We start from the raw sequence: 19011 nt of genomic DNA on the forward strand, positions 1-19011 counted from the left end.
GGATGGTTAGTGGTTGTCGGTAGAAGGTCAGTCCTACATATTGAAGTTTGTTAGTTCACTGGATAGGACGATTGTAAAAGTTGAGGTACAAATCATAGTGGCAGGAGCTGTGGGTAGTTATTCATGTAATTATTTCCCGGATTTAGAAAGGGTTGTCCTTGAGCTAAACTAAGGGCGAATTCGACGGATCGTTACTTTCGGGATAGGAAAACAGGGTCAACAGCGTACTTGAGGAGGCGAACTGGTGGTGGTCGTTTAGGCATATAGGATGTAGAGGAGACAATACGGAGCCTTGGATCATGTGTGCAGTGGGCTGAAATGTAGGGGAATTGATAAAGGATGGGCACTTGGATAAAAATTAAACAATTAGGCGGACATAGTTAACTGGAGGTGTATATGTATGGAGTCCGAAGAGGAGATTGTGTGCCATATACAGTCAAAGGCTCAAATGTAACAGGTACAAAAATTGCTGGGTTTGGTTGTGTAAGTGATGGGATAGAGGCTGGATGACGTAGAGGAGTTGATCATCATAGCGGAGGATGCGACATAATCCACGCTGGTTAACAGGCACGTGATGGTCGACGCGTCAGGAAAGGATGGATGAAAATATATTGCTAAGCATAGAGGTGAGGCTGATGGGGTGCTACGGGGAGTTATCAGTAGACCGCTGCAGTCTGATTGATAGTATTAATTTGTAGATTGTCAGCAGTTCAGTATAGTAGCATACATTTTTAAGAGTAACTGAAAAGGAGACGGACATTCATGTTGTTACGTACTGCAGTCGTGATGAGCACTCATGTAGCAGTACATATTATTGGGCACTATTACTTTCGAATTCTTCGACCTACTAACATATTTGGGCACATATTCCACATGCTCGAACCTTCGTTGACGGTCTGCAGAGTGACACTGTGTCCAAGACTTTTGGAAATCTAAGAATATGACATCTGTCTGTTGCGCTTCACCTGTGTGTCGGAGGATATCTTAAGAGGACAGGACAAGATGAGATCCGCACAAGCGAAGCTTTCTAAATCCTTGCTGATTTATAGACAAGCATTTACATCTCAAGGAAGTTTATTGTATTCGAACTTAGAATATGTTCTAGAATTCTGCAGTAAACCAATGGTAAACGATATTGTTATGTAATTCTGTGGGTTAGTTCTTTTACCCTTCCCATATATAGAAGCCGCTTACGCCTTTTTCGAGACACTTGAGACTTTGCGTTGGACGAGGTAGTCACGATAAGTGCTACCTAAGTTATGGCGTCAGTGCCGAAGATTCTGTAAAACCGGATTGGGATTCCGTCCGGAGTTGGCTTCTTATTTGTCTTCAAGTCTTTGAGTTACTTCTCGATGCTACCATGCAATTTTCTATCTCCTCTATACAGGGATCTGTGTGACGGTGAACCGATCCCCCTACGTGACTGATTTTTTAAACGTTAAATTTAAAACTTCAGCTTTCGTTTAGCCACACCAGACTGGTCAACGAGTGACCGGACAGAAGTCGTCGACCCATTACAAGGGACCAGAATTTTCACAGGATTTCGGCAACAGCTTTCTCTAAGATATGATGGTGGAATCAGCAGTACGCTGCTCTTAGCTGCCTTTTAATAGATTCACATTTATCGGTTTACTTTTGTCTGGCGACATTTCCGCGTTTTTTTTCTGTACTGCTAAAGCCATGTCTGAAACGCCCTGCTAAAAACGCAGGACAGGACAGGTAGTTGGAACTGTGGAAAGGGGCCAAAATGAACGGCTTTCAGTTACATTCGACCACATATAGCTTTATTTATTGGACCAAATATCACAGTACAAATTCTTGAACTTAGTTATTTGCTGAATACGCCAAACTATCTTATGCCTCAATAAAAAAAAAAAAAAAAAACAAAGAAAAACTCAAAATTCGGACGCCAAAGAGAATATTTACAAGGCAGAAGGCCTCACGTTAAGTATGTTCTATAATTTGGCTGGAGGCACAAACATCCAACACTTGTAAAGCAACAACCTTAATTTAATGACGGCTGAACGCCCATTATTTAAGACCCTAGGGAAAATTAAATAAATAAAACACAAGGCAGAAGGCCTTATCTTGGATTAGGCTGAAGGCCTCAAACATTTTGATGCTCGAAAGACAAAGATCCTTAATTTAAATATGGATGAAGGCCCCGAGGCTTAAAACTCAAGGTAAAATAAATCTAAACAGCAAGGTCTTATCTTAAATTAGGCTGAAGGCCCCAAACAATCTAACACTTGACAAGCAAGTAACTTTAATTTTTAAAGCAGCTGAAGGCCCATGACTTAAAACACCACTAAAGTAAATTTTAGTAGGCAGAAGGCCCAAGGCTTTATCTTTAAGCAATATATTAATCAGGCTAAAGGCCCAAACAATGTAACACCTGACAAGAACGAAACTTTTAGTTTTAAAACGGCTGAAGGCCCATGACTCAAAACACAAATAAAACAATTTTTAGTAGGCCGAAGGCCCAAAGCTTTATCTTAAAACAATATATTAATCAGGCTGAAGGCCCAAACAATCTAACACATGATAAGCAAGGAACTTTAATATTTAAGTGGCTGAAGGCCTGTGACTTAAAACGCCACCAAAAACATTTCAACATAATTCAAAACCATCGGCTATGAGCCATACAAATACACACAACAGAAATGGCGCTCAGAAGCTTCGGGGTGTTGGCCAGCACTTGAAATACTAACGCTCTCTTAGGTGAGACAGGCAGTCAGCCGAGCCATTCTCGATACGACGACAACCCAACCAATAGACAGTCAACGGACGGCGCTCCACTTGATTAGCGCACAACCGGGAGTTCAGTGCAAATGTAAAGGCGTGGACACCCACAACCAAGCATAATTAAGCTGTCAAAGTACACACTGTGCTGGACAGTGACAACACAGTTAGGAAAGGACACTACCTGAATTTACGTCAATGGCCAGGGCAGTTAACCGGAACGTTAAGGGCCACAAGGCAGGAAATTCCGCTAGTGCACTTCAGTTGCAAATAACCAAATACAGTTAGACTCCACCGGACGGTGACTAAACCTTCGCGAACTCGAACACACATGTTGTTGTTCGAAGGGAATGTCCCAACGAGAACCAGACGGCACATGTGAACAGTCTTCATTTTCTGATAAATTAAATCCAAACTTCACTTTCTCGTCCAGGTTTGGTGAGTCATAGATCTCGTAACAATGGGAACAGCCCCACTCACTCTGAAACTGCGTAGAGACCACCTGCAGGCCCGGCCAAACTACGCCCCGTGGAGATTTCCTCACTGCTCCACGCTAACCGACCGACTGCCACACATCAGCACGGAGACAACAGATAGTGACAGTGCAATAACAAGGACGAATAACGAGTCGGCACACGTAGGCAACACATAAGCAATCGCCGGCCAACATACACGTCGTCCAACAAGACGAACGACCGTCGACCAACGAAGGTGGTCCGCACTCAAGTGGCAACCGTCGGGCGAGTCATGGCTGCCCGGACCTCACTGCAGCCGCACCCCGACTGAACTTCTGCCGCGTCCTAAGTCAAACGCTGCCAGCTCCGAACTGCACTGCTAGAGCCTCCCAACACACTGGCAATTCCGAACTAACTCCGAACACACGACAGCCGAGAAGTAATTTATTTATTTATTTATTTAACCTGATCAGATTAGGGCCATCAGGCCCTCTCATACATCGGACCAGTGTTCCACACATGCAGCATTTCACACATCAGAGTTACATCATGAACATAGTTTAAATGAGAAAATTAGCTTACTCTAGTGACAATATGAATAAAGAGTGGTGACTAAGACCTAATAAAGTAAATGCGGAAGTATTTTTACAACAGTTGCTATACATACAGATTATGATAAAAGCAATAATAATAACAGTAAAACAAAAAATCACATAATAATGATAAACATGACTAAGACCTAATAAAGTAAATGCTGGCAGTATTTTTACATCAGGTGCTATACATACAGATTATGGTGAAAGCAATAATAATAACAGTAAAAAAAATCAAATAATAATGACAAACAAGAGAAAGATTGGCAATAGTAATGAAGGTTTGTGCAGATGTACATTAATATCTTGGTGTGTGAAGTAGATGTTTACTAGTACAGCGAGTTTTGGGTACGGGAGGTATAAGGAGGGGGAAAGAGGGAACTAATGAGGTGAAGTGCACTCATGTACAGAGGAAGGCATTACTGTTGCTTAAGTAGATACGTCATTAACTGTTTTTTGAAGCCGGTCATGTTTTTAAGTTCTCTAACATAACGAGGGAGGTTATTCCAGAGTCGGGTTCCCGCTACTGTAAAGGACTTGGAGAAGGTGACTGAGCGATGCAGTGGAACGGAGAGGTTTTTATTATGATGGGAACGTGTGTTTCTGTCATGTTGGGGAACATGTGTTTCTGTCATAGTCAGCAAAGATAATACACCAGGGCTTATATCGATAAGCGCTGCTGCTGCCATTTACGGGTAGTCGAGGCGGCAACTCAGTGACGTCAGTAATTGAAATTAACATATCGAGGTGGTTGTAATTTAAAAACAGGTTGTCAAATGAGACATAGCGCGAACACGAGGCACGCACGGTTGTTACCTCATCATTCTTCGAGTCCTGTTATTAAACTTCGATGGGTATTTACTCGGCATCCATGTCTCCAGATCGCGATTTAAAATGTTTAGTATTTGCACATAATTCTTTTCAGTCCGTCATATTTGAACTACACTCCAGGAAATTGAAATAAGAACACCGTGAATTCATTGTCCCAGGAAGGGGAAACTTTATTGACACATTCCTGGGGTCAGATACATCACATGATCACACTGACAGAACCACAGGCACATAGACACAGGCAACAGAGCATGTACAATGTCGGCACTAGTACAGTGTATATCCACCTTTCGCAGCAATGCAGGCTGCTATTCTCCCATGGAGACGATCGTAGAGATGCTGGATGTAGTCCTGTGGAACGGCTTGCCATGCCATTTCCACCTGGCGCCTCAGTTGGACCAGCGTTCGTGCTGGACGTGCAGACCGCGTGAGACGACGCTTCATCCAGTCCCAAACATGCTCAATGGGGGACAGATCCGGAGATCTTGCTGGCCAGGGTAGTTGACTTACACCTTCTAGAGCACGTTGGGTGGCACGGGATACATGCGGACGTGCATTGTCCTGTTGGAACAGCAAGTTCCCTTGCCGGTCTAGGAATGGTAGAACGATGGGTTCGATGACGGTTTGGATGTACCGTGCACTATTCAGTGTCCCCTCGACGATCACCATTGGTGTACGGCCAGTGTAGGAGATCGCTCCCCACACCATGATGCCGGGTGTTGGCCCTGTGTGCCTCGGTCGTATGCAGTCCTGATTGTGGCGCTCACCTGCACGGCGCCAAACACGCATACGACCGTCATTGGCACCAAGGCAGAAGCGACTCTCATCGCTGAAGACGACACGTCTCCATTCGTCCCTCCATTCACGCCTGTTGCGACACCACTGGAGGCGGGCTGCACGATGTTGGGGCGTGAGCGGAAGACGGCCTAACGGTGTGCGGGACCGTAGCCCAGCTTCATGGAGACGGCTGCGAATGGTCGTCGCCGATACCCCAGGAGCAACAGTGTCCCTAATTTGCTGGGAAGTGGCGGTGCGGTCCCCTACGGCACTGCGTAGGATCCTACGGTCTTGGCGTGCATCCGTGCGTCGCTGCGGTCCGGTCCCAGGTCGACGGGCACGTGCACCTTCCGCCGACCACTGGCGACAACATCGATGTACTGTGGAGACCTCACGCCCCACGTGTTGAGCAATTCGGCGGTACGTCCACCCGGCCTCCCGCATGCCCACTATACGCCCTCGCTCAAAGTCCGTCAACTGCACATACGGTTCACGTCCACGCTGTCGCGGCATGCTACCAGTGTTAAAGACTGCGATGGAGCTCCGTATACCACGGCAAACTGGCTGACACTGACGGCGGCGGTGCACAAATGCTGCGCAGCTAGCGCCATTCGACGGCCAACACCGCGGTTCCTGGTGTGTCCGCTGTGCCGTGCGTGTGATCATTGCTTGTACAGCCCTCTCGCAGTGTCCGGAGCAAGTATGGTGGGTCTGACACACCGGTGTCAATGTGTTCTGTTTTCCATTTCCAGGAGTGTAAGTGATGTCTGGTCATTGTCTAAGAAGGACAGTAACAATTGCTCCTCTTCTGTTTCTAGTATAAAATCTCTTCTAGTCTTATTGATGCCTCTATCAACTTAAGTAATCGTGGTCGATATGACATCACTAGCCCCTGTCACTATACCGATACATTTGATAACTTCATTTGCTATTTGTCACTGCGTTTACTGGTCGCGTGTGAGTGCATCCCTTACACGGTCCGTGGAGAGGATCAGTATAAGTTGCTAGGCTCTTGGAGGAGGAGGAGGAGGGCTTGTGTGTGTGTGTGTGTGTGTGTGTGTGTGTGTGTGTGTGTGTGTGTGTGGAGGGGGGGAGGAGGATATGGGGAAGCACGTTCACTGAGCGACTTGGGTATTTGGTCTTGGCAACAATATGAACAATTGTAGCATCTGACGGGGTCTCTTGAATGAAAAATGATGGGATGATAGCATGTTTATAGAAGGTTAGTAGGTGGCTACCAATCTGGGTACCTATCATTTTCTCCTGATAGACATTTCAGTTAGTGTGGGAGTAGTTTTGCGTAATTTTTGGACGAATATTTTGATTCTGAGTGGGGTTGGGGCGGCTGGGAACGGTGTTGTGTGTAATAGGTGATGAGTAGAACCAATAGGTGCCACTTCCTATTAGATCGATGACTGCTGCTGTGATGCGTCGAAGGATTATGGGAGATGCTGACACGTGCAGTTGTGTTACTTCAGGATGGGCGTGCTGCGAGACTAGAACCGTGCACATTGGAGGAATAAGTGGTAAACTAATGCTCCACCTCAGTTCTGCAGAAGATGTGCTGCGTTTTAATACCAGCGGAAATAAGCGTGTACAAAAATACATGTGAGCAGAAGAAAATCGTAGGGGATGGACATTTTGGGGTCGGATACATTTTGTCAAGCAGGATATTGTTAGCGTTTTGAAGAAGCGGCTCAAATGAGGTGTATGGTGGAGGTGTTGTACAGGGGTTGTGGCCAATCAGTGATATTTTTCTGGTCACTAACAGCAGTTGCATTTAAGGCCTGGAAAGGGGATTATATGTGCTTTGTAGGATGTATGATTACAACAGTTGGCTGATTACAACAGTTTGATTTTGAAATGGTTCAAGTGGCTCTAAGCACTATAGGACTTAACATCTGAGGTCATCAGTCCCATAGGCTTAGAACTACTTAAACCTAACTAACCTAAGGACATCACACACATCCATGCCCGAGGCAGGATTCGAACCTGCGACCGTAGCAGCAGCACGGTTCCGGTCTGAAGCTCCTAGAACCGCTCGGCTTAGCAGCCGGCTTTGATTTTGAAATACATCTGATCGCATATGGCTATAGCACAACAAATCTTTGAGCTGACAACTGGTTGCAAAATGTATGACTGTAATCTCTCCTGCACATTATATTAAAATAGCAAACTGAGGCATAAGTATATGTTTAAGGCACAGTGACTCACAGAAGGAGACAACAAAATGAGTGCAAATGACCAATGTTAAATGTATTATGACAAATATTTCAGTTTACAATAACAGCAACCTTACAACGAATGGTAACTTTTCATTGTGAATCATGAAACACCTTAGAAAACAACCAGAGATAAGTATTCTGACCCGACCTCTACACAAGAGGACATACGTGAGATGTACTTAAATTAACTTGACACATCGAAATCTTTAGACGCCGTTGAGGCAACTGGCCCACTACACTTTACAGAATAAAATGGTGGCATCCTGAGATCAACATCATACACCAAACCAAAAACATGACACTCGTCTGCAGCACTTAAAACACATAGCAAGCATTCGACAACCCGCACTTTCCAGTAATTTTAACAATCGGGAATGAACAAGAATGGAGATTGACGTGGCATAAGAAGCATAAAAGAAAACGCCATAAGTGCTACACTAATCGACAGAACAACATTGCTCACACAAATGATACACATCTTGAAGCCTCAGTTGAGCCCGAATTTAACAGCCCTGGGTCCAGTAGTGCACACACACCGAGAAAATGGCAAGAGACTCAACAGTGTTCGATCGGGCTGAAGTGGAGTAGGCATCAGATTGGAAGGAAATTTGGCTATAGGCTGTTTGGTCGTTGGAAGGGGTTAATATTTTGGAGGACGATAGTTGGGAATCTGAGGGTATCTCCAGCAGTGTGCGGCAGGTGGAGAGATTTATTCGGATGAAATGGATTGTCAGTGGTACGAACTGTCACAGTTAATACAGGATCGATAAGTGAGGATTTGGCCTTTAGTTTGGTGGAAAAGGCAGGGTGGAAATAAATGATATTTCCTTTGTGGTGTCGCACGGTCACGCAGTATGCTTGTAACGAAATTTCCGTCAACTGTTTGTAAATTATTTCTCATTTATTTTACAAAACTGTGATTTCGGCTTTATAGCCAGTCTCAAGTGCAAGTTGGATTGCCAAATTAATAAATCGTACAAATCTTACAATGCAGGGTACAACATGAGGTAGCAACGTTGTTAAATTTGTGTTGAGTTTTGATTCCTCGTATTATGCCTGCCACTGTATGCTCAGTACGTTTCATTAATTTTAAGATCAAATTGCTCTTGAGAGTGGCATTGAAGTCGAAATTGTGTGAAATAAATGAGCAGTAATTTACAGCAAAACAGCGGAAAATGCCGACAAAATGGGAATCGTGGCGGGTTGAAAGGAAAGCGAATTTGCGACACTATTTCAGAAAATATGAGGTTTTGCAGGAGACACAAAACGGTGAATTTCTGCAGTCAGTAATGAGATCGCCACTATAGAGAGGAAATTTGGGACTGGTGGAGGGAATCTGAAGTTTCAGCTATGTGATGGCACTCTTTCTGTAAGTCAGATGCCCCTCGGTTGCAACGTGATTAGTGGCGAAAACTGGCTCAGTGGTAACAGGTATAACGAAGAGGGTCCTCGACATTTGTCTCTTGTTTCTTTCTTTATTGTTACTTTGTCCCCATTGCCCCACATGGGTAGGGTTGGCTGGCAGTGGTAGAACATTCCCTTCTTCAGCCAAGAGAATTAAAAACATATAAGACGAAAGGAAACTTATTGAAAGGTTAAAAGTATACAGATGGTTTTAAAAAATGTATAAAGGAATAATATTTTGGCATTTACATAAACCATTGAGACTGCTGATTTTATCTGTAATACGAATTAATATCGAAAGACGAAAAGATAAAGAGTGAAATTACATCCATCCGAAACACATTACAGCAGTCGTGACGTTGTTCTGAAAGACAGCAATGCAGTTTCACTTAAAAGCTGAAGGACTTGCAATGGGAGAAAAGGATTTGAGGAGGGGAAAGCGCGTTCTAAAAGGATGAAGGGTGCAGGTAGAAAAGCATAGGGGGGTTGTAGGTAGCAACTACGTAGGTGAAGGTAATGCTTCTGTGGATGGTGGGAACTGTAGAGAAAGACGGAATAAAAAATGGTTCAAATGAGTCTGAGCACTATGGGATTTAACTTCTGAGGTCATCAGTCCTCTAGACCTTAGAACTACTTAAACCTATCTAACCTAAGGACAGCACACACATCCATGCCCGATGCAGGATTCGAACCTGTGACCGTAGTAGTCGCGCGGTTCCAGACTGTGGCGCCTAGAACCGCTCGGCCACTATGGCAGGCGAAGACGGAATACCTCCCGCTATAGTTGAGGACGTATGTTGAAAATTTCTTCTTTCAGATGAAAAGGTTCGCCCGGGAGAGGAAAACATGGCGGGCCACATCATACCAGTAAGAAGCCCGTCACTAAAAAAAAAACAAACAAAAGTGGGAACACCGGATGTGTGCAGTAGTTTTGGATGTGAGCTGGACTTTCATTGTCATCAAGAAGCGTGTGTAGGGCTAAGGACGGTGGGATATATTTGTAAACGGCCCAGCAGCTTACGGGGTTGGGAACAACTGAGCTTTAAGAATGTAGGGATGTAAGTGTGGCTAGAAAGGAATGGAAGTATCTGCTAGGGGGTGAACAGGAAAAGTGTTGCATTTTTCGTGAAGTACTTCTGTTTATGGTATGTTGTCAAAGTAGTGCAACCTTGGAATTCGTGCTAGGAGACTGATATTTATGCATTCATGAGTTTTGGGGAATAGGGAGTACTTAAAATGAAGGTCATCACGAATGAAGAAGATGTCAGACAGATACGATCCAAACTAGTTATCCTTGTTCAGGTTGTCACGTGAGGGATGGTTGTTATGGCGGTGTGGGTACTCAGGCAAGAGGTTACAGACAGAGGGGCGACGCAGTGCATTCAGAAATTTGGAAGAGGTAATGGGGAGTGTAGCACTGACTCGGGAGCATATTGGGCGGCAGTGGCAGTACTGGAGGCGGTTTTTTTGTATTTAATAATTTCTTGATCTGGCTCTGTATTTGCCAGTGGAGTATGAACGGATCCTGGCCATGCGTCAATGGGCAGGATCGGTGTAACGGACGGAATGCACGAAGGAGAAGTGTGGGTTGACGTGGCATATGATCTCGGTAGAAATGTGGGCGATTATAATATCTGGAAAGGTCTGCTAAAGGAAGGACGTGACACGAGGAATAAAATCAAATTGCTGGGATGTTTGTGGGTAGCTTCCAGTCTGAATATCTATGGATTCCCAGTAGACAATCCAACCGCTGCGGGAGTAGGCTTGGCTGACCTATCAAAAGTTTGGATGAGCTGCATGAGGAACAGGTAGCGTCCAGGGAGGGGGGGGGGGGCGGAGGTGCAAATGGATCGAGAACTGCCGTGGTGAGGCGTTCAAGGAGGTTGGGAGAAACTAAGGTGAAATATGGAAAGGTGTGCATGTTAATGTCAGCGCCAATAACGTCGATGGAAAAGGTATGGACGATGTGGATGAGAATAGTGGAGATTGAGTGACGATGCAGCAGCCAGATCGCGGCCTTGGTACCGGTTTACGTTTTGAAGAAGAAATAATGGAAATGAGAGTTTGGCGTCATTGACCATGAGGCCCCTTACGGAGCAGGTCCGGCCGCCTTGGTGCAGGTCTTATTACATTCGTCGCCACACTGGGCGCCCTGCACGCCGGATGGGAATGAAATGATGATGAAGGCAACACTAACCCAGTCCCTGAGCGTAGGAAATCCCCGACTCAGCCGAGAATCGAACCTGGGCCTGTAGGTCGGCAATCCGTCACGTTGACCACTCAGCTACAGGGGCGGACTGTGAAGAACAGGGTAACGTCAAGTTGTTTAGTGGGAGTCTCAGAAGGCTGGTGTAGGATAGAAAAAGATTCGGATAGTGTTGCACTGTTGGAGGAAGGTGTTATTCAAAAGGAAGTGATACACTGAAGAGTCAAAGAAACTGGTACACCTGCCTAATACCATGTATGGTCCCCACGAGCAGGGAGAAGTGATGCAACACGAAGTGGCTTGGACTCGACTAATATCTGAAGTACTACTGGAGGGAACTGACACCATGACTCCTGCAAGGCTGTCCATAAATCCGTACTAGGGGGTGGAGATCTCGTCTGAACAGCACGTTGCAAGGCATCCTATATATGCCCAATAATGTTCATGTCTCGGGAGACTGGTGGACAGCGGAAGTGTTTAAACTCAAAAGAGTGTTCCTGGAGCCACTCTGTAGCAATTCTGGGCGTATGGGGTGTCACATGGTCCTGCTGGAATTGCTCGGAACGCACAACGGACATGAATGTATGCAGGTGATCACACAGGATGCTTACGTAGTGTTACTGTCATAATCGTGTCTAGACGTATCAGGGGTCCAACAGCACACGCCCCACCAACTTGAAGAGTCCGCTGGTGACATGGAGTGTCCATAGATTCATGACACTGTTTACATACCCATACACATCCACCAGCTCGAAACAATTTGAAACGAGACTCGTCCGATAAGGTAACGTGTTTCCAGTTATCAACAGTGCAATGTGAGTGTTGAAGGCACAGGCGAGGCTTAAAGTTTTGAATCGTGCCGTCATCAAGGGTACACGAGTGGGCCTTCGGCTCAGAAAAGTTTTGAATAGTTCGCACGCTGACACTTGTTGATGGCCCAGCATTGAAATCTGCAGCAATTTGCGGAAGAGTTGCGCTTTTGTCACGTTGAACGATTCTCTTCAATTTTCCATGCCTCCGTTCTTGTAGTATCTTTTTCCGGCCGCAGCGATGATGGAGATTTGATGATTTACCGGATTCCGATATTCATGGTAAAGTCGTGGAATGATCGTAGGGGGAAGATCCCCACTTCATCGTTACCTCGGTGATGGCTTGTCCCATTGCTCGTGCGGCGACTATGACACCACGATCAAATTCGCTTAAATCTTGTTAACCTGTCGTTGTAGCAGCAGTAACCCATCTAACAACTGCGCCAGTCACTTGCTGTCTCATATAGGCGTTGCCGACCGCAACACCGTATTCTGCCTGTTTACAATCTGTATTTGAATACACACGCCCATGCCAGTTTCTTTCGCGCTTCACTGTAGATTTTGTGTAGAGGGATAGTAAGTATAAACTTGTGTTTATTTGTTTGATACGAATCCGACGTTTATGGTCATCGCAAGAAAAATCCTTCGGATTAACAAACTGTAAATGTGTAGCGTCGTTATTACAGTATACATTCATGGAAATAATAAAGATGATATCTGCTAGGAATAGTAGGAACATACTGAATTATAAAAATTCATTGATATAGCTACAATCACATTGATGCGTCACGTATACATCAAACGACATATATAGCCTACATTGTAGGTGCGATCCACCGGCACCAAATGTACACACTATTAACGTTCCACCCCTTAGTCTACCGATCGAGAGAGAGCGATACAATGTATATGAAACCTACAAACACGACGAACGTATCAGTCATTCCAAATCTTCAGTAAAATCTTACCTCCATAAAATACCACATTATACACTGAGTTTGCAAAAGTTATAGGATAGCGATAAACACCGATACAATTGGCGGTAGTATTGCACAAACAAGGTATAAAAGGGCACTGCATTGGCGGAGCTATCATTTGTACTCACGTGATTCATGTGAAAAGGTTCCCACGTGATTGCCACCGCTCGACAGGAATTAACAGCCTTTAAATTCGGAATGGTAGTTAGAACTAGATACATAAGTCATTCCAATCCGGAAATCATTATCGAATTTAGTATTAAGACATCCACAGCGTCAAGAGAGTGCCGAGAATACCAAATTTTAGGCATTACCTTCCACTACTGTCAATGCAGTGGACGATTGCCTCTATTAACGATCGAGAACAGTGACGCTTGCGCAGAGCTGTCAATGCTAACAGGCAAGAAACGCTTAATGAAATAACCGCTAACATCAATGTGGGAAGTACGACGAACGCATCCGTTTCGGCAGTGCGGAGAAATTTTGCTCAAAAGGGGTATGGCAGCAGACGACCGACGCTAGTGCCTTCGTTAACAGCTCCGACATCCCCTTCAGCGCCTCTCCTAGGCTCCCGACGATATCGATTGGACCTTGGGCGAGTCGAAAACCGTGGTTTGGTTAGATGAGTCCCCATTTCAGTTGGTAAGAGCTAATGGTAGGGTTCGAGTATGGCGCAGACAACACGAAGCCATGGACATCAGTTGTCAACAAGTCTGTGTGCAAGTTGTTGGTGCTCCATAGTGTTGTGGGCTGTGTTTACAGGGAACTGACTGGGACCTCTGGTCCATCTTGACCCACCAGTGAGTGGAAATGATTATTTTATGTTACTTGGAGACCAATTGCGTCATTTCATGGACATCGTGTTCCCAGTCTATGCTGGAATTTTTATGGACGACAATGCGGCATGTGACGGGCCACAATTCTTTGCAATTGGTTTGAAGAGCACTCTGGACAATTCGAGCGAATGATTTGGTCACCCAGAATGCCTGACATTAATCCAGGCGAACATTTATGGGACATAATCTAAAGGTCAGTTCGTGCATGAAATTCTGTATCGGCATCACTTTCGCTGTTATGGACTTCCATAGAGGCATGGCTCAGTATTTCTGCATGGGAGTTCCAACGACTCGAGACCGTGCCTTGAGGTGTTGCTGCACTACGCCTTGCAAAAGGACGCAAGACTCGATATTAAGAGGTATCCGATGACTTTTGTCTCCTCAGTGTATCCAACATAAATAATTAAGGTACCACCTAAAAAAAAAGTAAACTGAATATCTAATTATACAGTAAACGATTTGGTCGCGCACACAGTAACATAAAGGCGGTATTACAGAACCTGTAAGGCTGGATAATTAAGATAGTAACCAAAACCGACATAAAATGTATTTGGGTTTAATTTCGGTAGATTCATTAATATTTCAACTGTATTAACATTCTACAGAAATGATTGTATGTATTCAATAGTGATGGCACAATAATAGACTGACCTGAATTTTCATAACTAATACATCTGTCTTGTAGATTTTACAGATTATATGTCTGTTTGGACTTTATTCAAAATATTCTAGAGATTGTGAACATCTTACATTGTCGGAGCCTTCCTATAGGTCTACAACTTTTGTTACTATTGTTCTCTGGTACCTACCCCTCCCACTCCCTCACCCCCCCCCCCAAAATACCCTGAAGCAAGTTGATCGTTGTTCAGCATGAAACAATTCAGAATCGTGACCTATACAGACGATTCGGCCGCTAGTTCGAACATTTATCTGCACGTGTCATCTTTGGCTGCACGATGATAATGCTACTCAGGAAAACTTAAGACAAGTCACGCTTTAGATAGACTTCTGACACTAACATAAACAACGTTTCAGTTCATACACTTTCCAAAGCCACACGCCGACTCCTGCTCACTTGGTACAGTTCAGTGCTCTGTCATACTTAGACAGTATAACTGGATAGCAGTATGTACGTTGTTAGCAAACTCACCCTCCACGTCATCACTCTGGGAATGATTATCCACTTAGGGAATGTATTCATTAAAGTCCCTGATGTGTACTTGCGTTGTTTAGTGTAGGACGGCTACAGTCCTATAAATATAATGGTACAAATAAAGTGGTTCATGATTCAGTGTCGAGTACATCTTAATAATTATTTGGTCGGTTGACTCTCCCAGTAACATTGAAAGATTTATTTAATTGGCAATTAAAGAAATACAGGTTTCTCTACATCCAACTAGAAAACTTAATTTGCCGTTCAGAGGCAGAGAGGAGGCATACCGCACTCAACAGGACCTGGTCTACGTAAACACTGTGGTCTTCACAGCAAATAACTTGGCGTAATCATTAATTTCAGACTAATTCAACTTTTGTAATAACAACTGTCGATAGGTAAATCTATTCATTTTCCATTCATCTTTAGTAAGATAATGTACTTTCCGCATGGCATTCTTCACACATTCCGTTATAGCAATTCCACATAGTTTCTGCCTCACATTACTGCTGTACTTACTAAATAGTGGACGTGTAACTTCCTACAAATTCGGTATAAATGTGTTGATCCAAGAGACTGACACAAACTTCGGCCGAACTTTGAGGTTTAGTTTCACTAATTATCAAAATTTTATAGCACACATTCTACTGTCGCTTCTGCTCAACTTCAGTAGGCTCGACTTTGAAAATTGTCCCCCTCCCCCTCCGCCTCCCACACTCTCTCCCGTTGTCCCACTTCTGTAGGACCAATTTAATATACTCGACGGGACCGAACTCAGGTCGTTCTAATTGACTTACCACCTACCTGGCTAGAAGCTTGATCTTCTTCCCTTAGTGCTGCCTTTGTGAAATCCGGAGAGAGTGACATCTGTTTAATATATAATAGTTTAACTTTGAGGTATTTTTGATGAGCCTCTCTGATAAATTACTTTCCTGTTTTACTGTACAGTTGTGTCTTGTGCGAGAAGTTTTCCATGCCTCACTGTGTATCAGATGAGCAAAAAACGCGTGTAGCTATAGACGTAATAGAAGCTTCTTTTGTAAACGTATGTTTCCAATAATGCTCGATAGTACTTTACATCCTGATAATTGTTGGTTCATTACAAGCAGTTTACTTTGTATTAGAAAGCACATGCCGTAACAGAGCTCTGAAAGGGGTTGTATGTTAGTCTGACGTAAGTTAGCATAGGTGTTTGGAAAAAAGGTGGATAAGACAGAAAAATTGTAAGAATATTATCTACTTTGATAAGTTATCGAGTGACATTCCCATTCTTACATCACAAGGAAGCGACAGGATGCAGTACACTACTGGCCATTAAAATTGCTACACCAAGAAGATATGCAGATAATGCATGGGTATTCATTGGACAAATACATTATATTAGAACTGACATGTGTTTACATTTTCACGCAATTTGGGTGCATAGATACTGAGAAATCAGTACCCAGAACAACCATCTCTGGCCGTAATAATGGCCTTGATAAGTCTGGGCATTGACTCAAACAGAGCTTGGATGGCGTGTACAGGCACAGCTGCCCATGCAGCTTCAACACGATACCACAGTTAATCAAGAGTACTGACTGGCGTATTGTGACGAGCCTGCTGCTCTGCCACCATTGACCAGACGTTTTCAGTTGGTGAGAGATCTGGAGAATGTGCTGGCCAGGGCAGCAGTCGAACATTTTCTGTATCCAGAAAGGCCTGTACAGGACCTGCAACATGCGGTTGTGCAATATCCTTCTCAAAAGTAGGGTTTCGTAGGGATCGAGTGAAGGGTAGAGCCACGGTTCGTAACATATCTGAAAAGTAACGTCCCCTGTTCAAATTGCCGTCAATGCGAACAAGAGGTGACCGAGACGTGTAACCAGTGCCACCCCATACCATCAAGCCGGATGATACGCCAGTATGGCGACGACGAATATACGCTTTCAATGTGCGTTCACCGCGATGTCACCAAACACGGATGCGGCCATCATGATGCTGCAAACAGAACCTGGATTCATCCGAAAAAAATGACGTTTTGCCATTCGTGCGCCCAGGTTCGTCGTTGAGTACACCTTCGCAGGCGCTCCTGTCTGTGATGCAGCGTCAAGGGTAACCGCAGCCATGGTCTCCGAGTTGATAGTCCATGTTGCTGCAAACGTCGTCGAACTGTTCGGGCAGATGGTAGTTGTGTTGCAAACGTCGCTATCTGTTGACTCAGGGATCGAGACGTGGCTGCACGATCCGTTACAGCCATGCGGTTAAGATACCTGTCAATCCGACTGCTAGTGATACGAGACCGTTGGGATCCAGCACGGCGTTTCGTATTACCCTCCTGAACCCACCCATTCCATATTCTGCTAACAGTCATTGGATCTCAACCAACGCGAGCAGCAATGTCGCGATACGATAAACCGCAATCGCGATAGGCTACAATTCGGCCTTTATCAAAGTCGGAAACGTTATGGTACGCATTTCTTCTCCTTACACGAGGCATCACAACAACGTTTCACCAGGCAACGCTGGTCAACTGCTGTTTGTGTATGAGAAATCGGTTGGAAACTTTGCTCATGTCAGCACGTTGTAGGTGTCGCCATCGGTGCCAACCTTGTGTGAATGCTCTGAAAAGCTAATCATTTGCATATCACAGCATCTTATTCGTGTCGATTAAATTTTGCATCTGTCGCATGTCTTCTTCGTGGTGTAGCAATTTTAATGGCGAGTAATGTAGTAAGGTATAACCTGTAGACTATAAGTTATTTTCATGAACTGACGCGATCTGGCGTAAACAATGCCGTTAGGATAAGTCACTTTTGTTCTCACAGGAGTGCCGAAAGCTCCGTCCAACTGCTCCGTTGTGAACGAGAAGAGGGACGTTTTCTCAGTGCGGTGCCCAACCGAAACTGACCGTGGATTCCGCCAGAGCTACCAGATCGAGATCTACGACCTCTACACAGGCTACTTGCTGGTCAACAAGACGCAGCTGTCGCCAGTCTTCCTGCTGGGCGGCATCGAACAGAATCGACAAGTCACCATCCGCATTGCAGCTGTCAGCCCCAGGGGTCACAGTGAATGGACCAGGATAAACATCGTCGGACGCTCGGTAAGTGGCCGAAGCTTTTAGAGTCATGCTCTACGTGGTAAGGCCCACTCGTACGATTGTTTTGGAGGTAGTATCGGCCGTCCGACAGTTTACACATTGATGTTTCACTGTAGTAATGTCATTTCATTGCCTGAAGTAAATCAGGCCGTAAAAACACATGAATTTCTTGTTCCTCCGCCGATGATGATGTAGCACCATTGTAATTCTTACTTATTACACCACGTCGAAAACGTCTTAACTAAATACGTTGGTTTTTATATCAAGATGAACTAATATCATGTTCTTTTACTAGTTTGCAAACAAATCTTTCAGTAAGTACATACTCCAGAGTACGATGTCGTCAGGTCAATACATGACGAGGCAGATAAGACAGGCCACAAAAATGCACGCTCCACTTACATTAACCCTTTCAGACTCACTGTCTACAACTGTGCACAATAATACTCAGAGTGTATTAGTTGCATCAGAAATATTTTTCCTCTGTGGAAACGTCATGTAAAATCTGTGAATGTTCGTCCACAATTGCTCCCACTTGTTATTCATCACTGTAATACTAATAAGTGAATGTAGCAGTGCACAGCGGTTCGTGGCCACCAGAATTCACGGTAACTATTGGTTAGTTATATTCCACTGTGTAACTAAACATGTTATGTTGCACTGTAATCATTGAATTATTAGTTTATTTATTACAACAGTGAACGTTTCAAAATTATTTATCTTAGTCCATAAATATATGTCAAATGTACAAAGTACGTACTGAAAACGGGGGCATACATTTGTATAAATCGTGCATCTAAAATCATTAAAAAATCATCCAAGAACATTAAAAAATTTATCCTTCCTTATAAAAAAAATCCGGGTCCGAAAGGGCTAATGTGACCACCAGCTGCGTTTGACCAACCACAGATAGCAGATGGC

At 44.4% G+C, this 19011-nt stretch overlaps 1 protein-coding gene across 1 annotated transcript in view; it reads left to right on the forward strand.

The window, feature by feature from the left end:
* LOC126259526 (basement membrane-specific heparan sulfate proteoglycan core protein-like) overlaps positions 1-19011 on the forward strand; it is a 209811-nt gene that overhangs the window by 122820 nt on the left and 67980 nt on the right. The window contains exon 8 of the mRNA XM_049956391.1: positions 17816-18093. Within this exon, the coding sequence (XP_049812348.1) occupies positions 17816-18093 (278 nt within the window). The remainder of the gene's footprint in view (positions 1-17815; positions 18094-19011) is intronic.

The sequence above is a fragment of the Schistocerca nitens genome, chromosome 5 (assembly GCF_023898315.1).
Source record: "Schistocerca nitens isolate TAMUIC-IGC-003100 chromosome 5, iqSchNite1.1, whole genome shotgun sequence".
NCBI lineage: Eukaryota > Metazoa > Arthropoda > Insecta > Orthoptera > Acrididae > Schistocerca > Schistocerca nitens.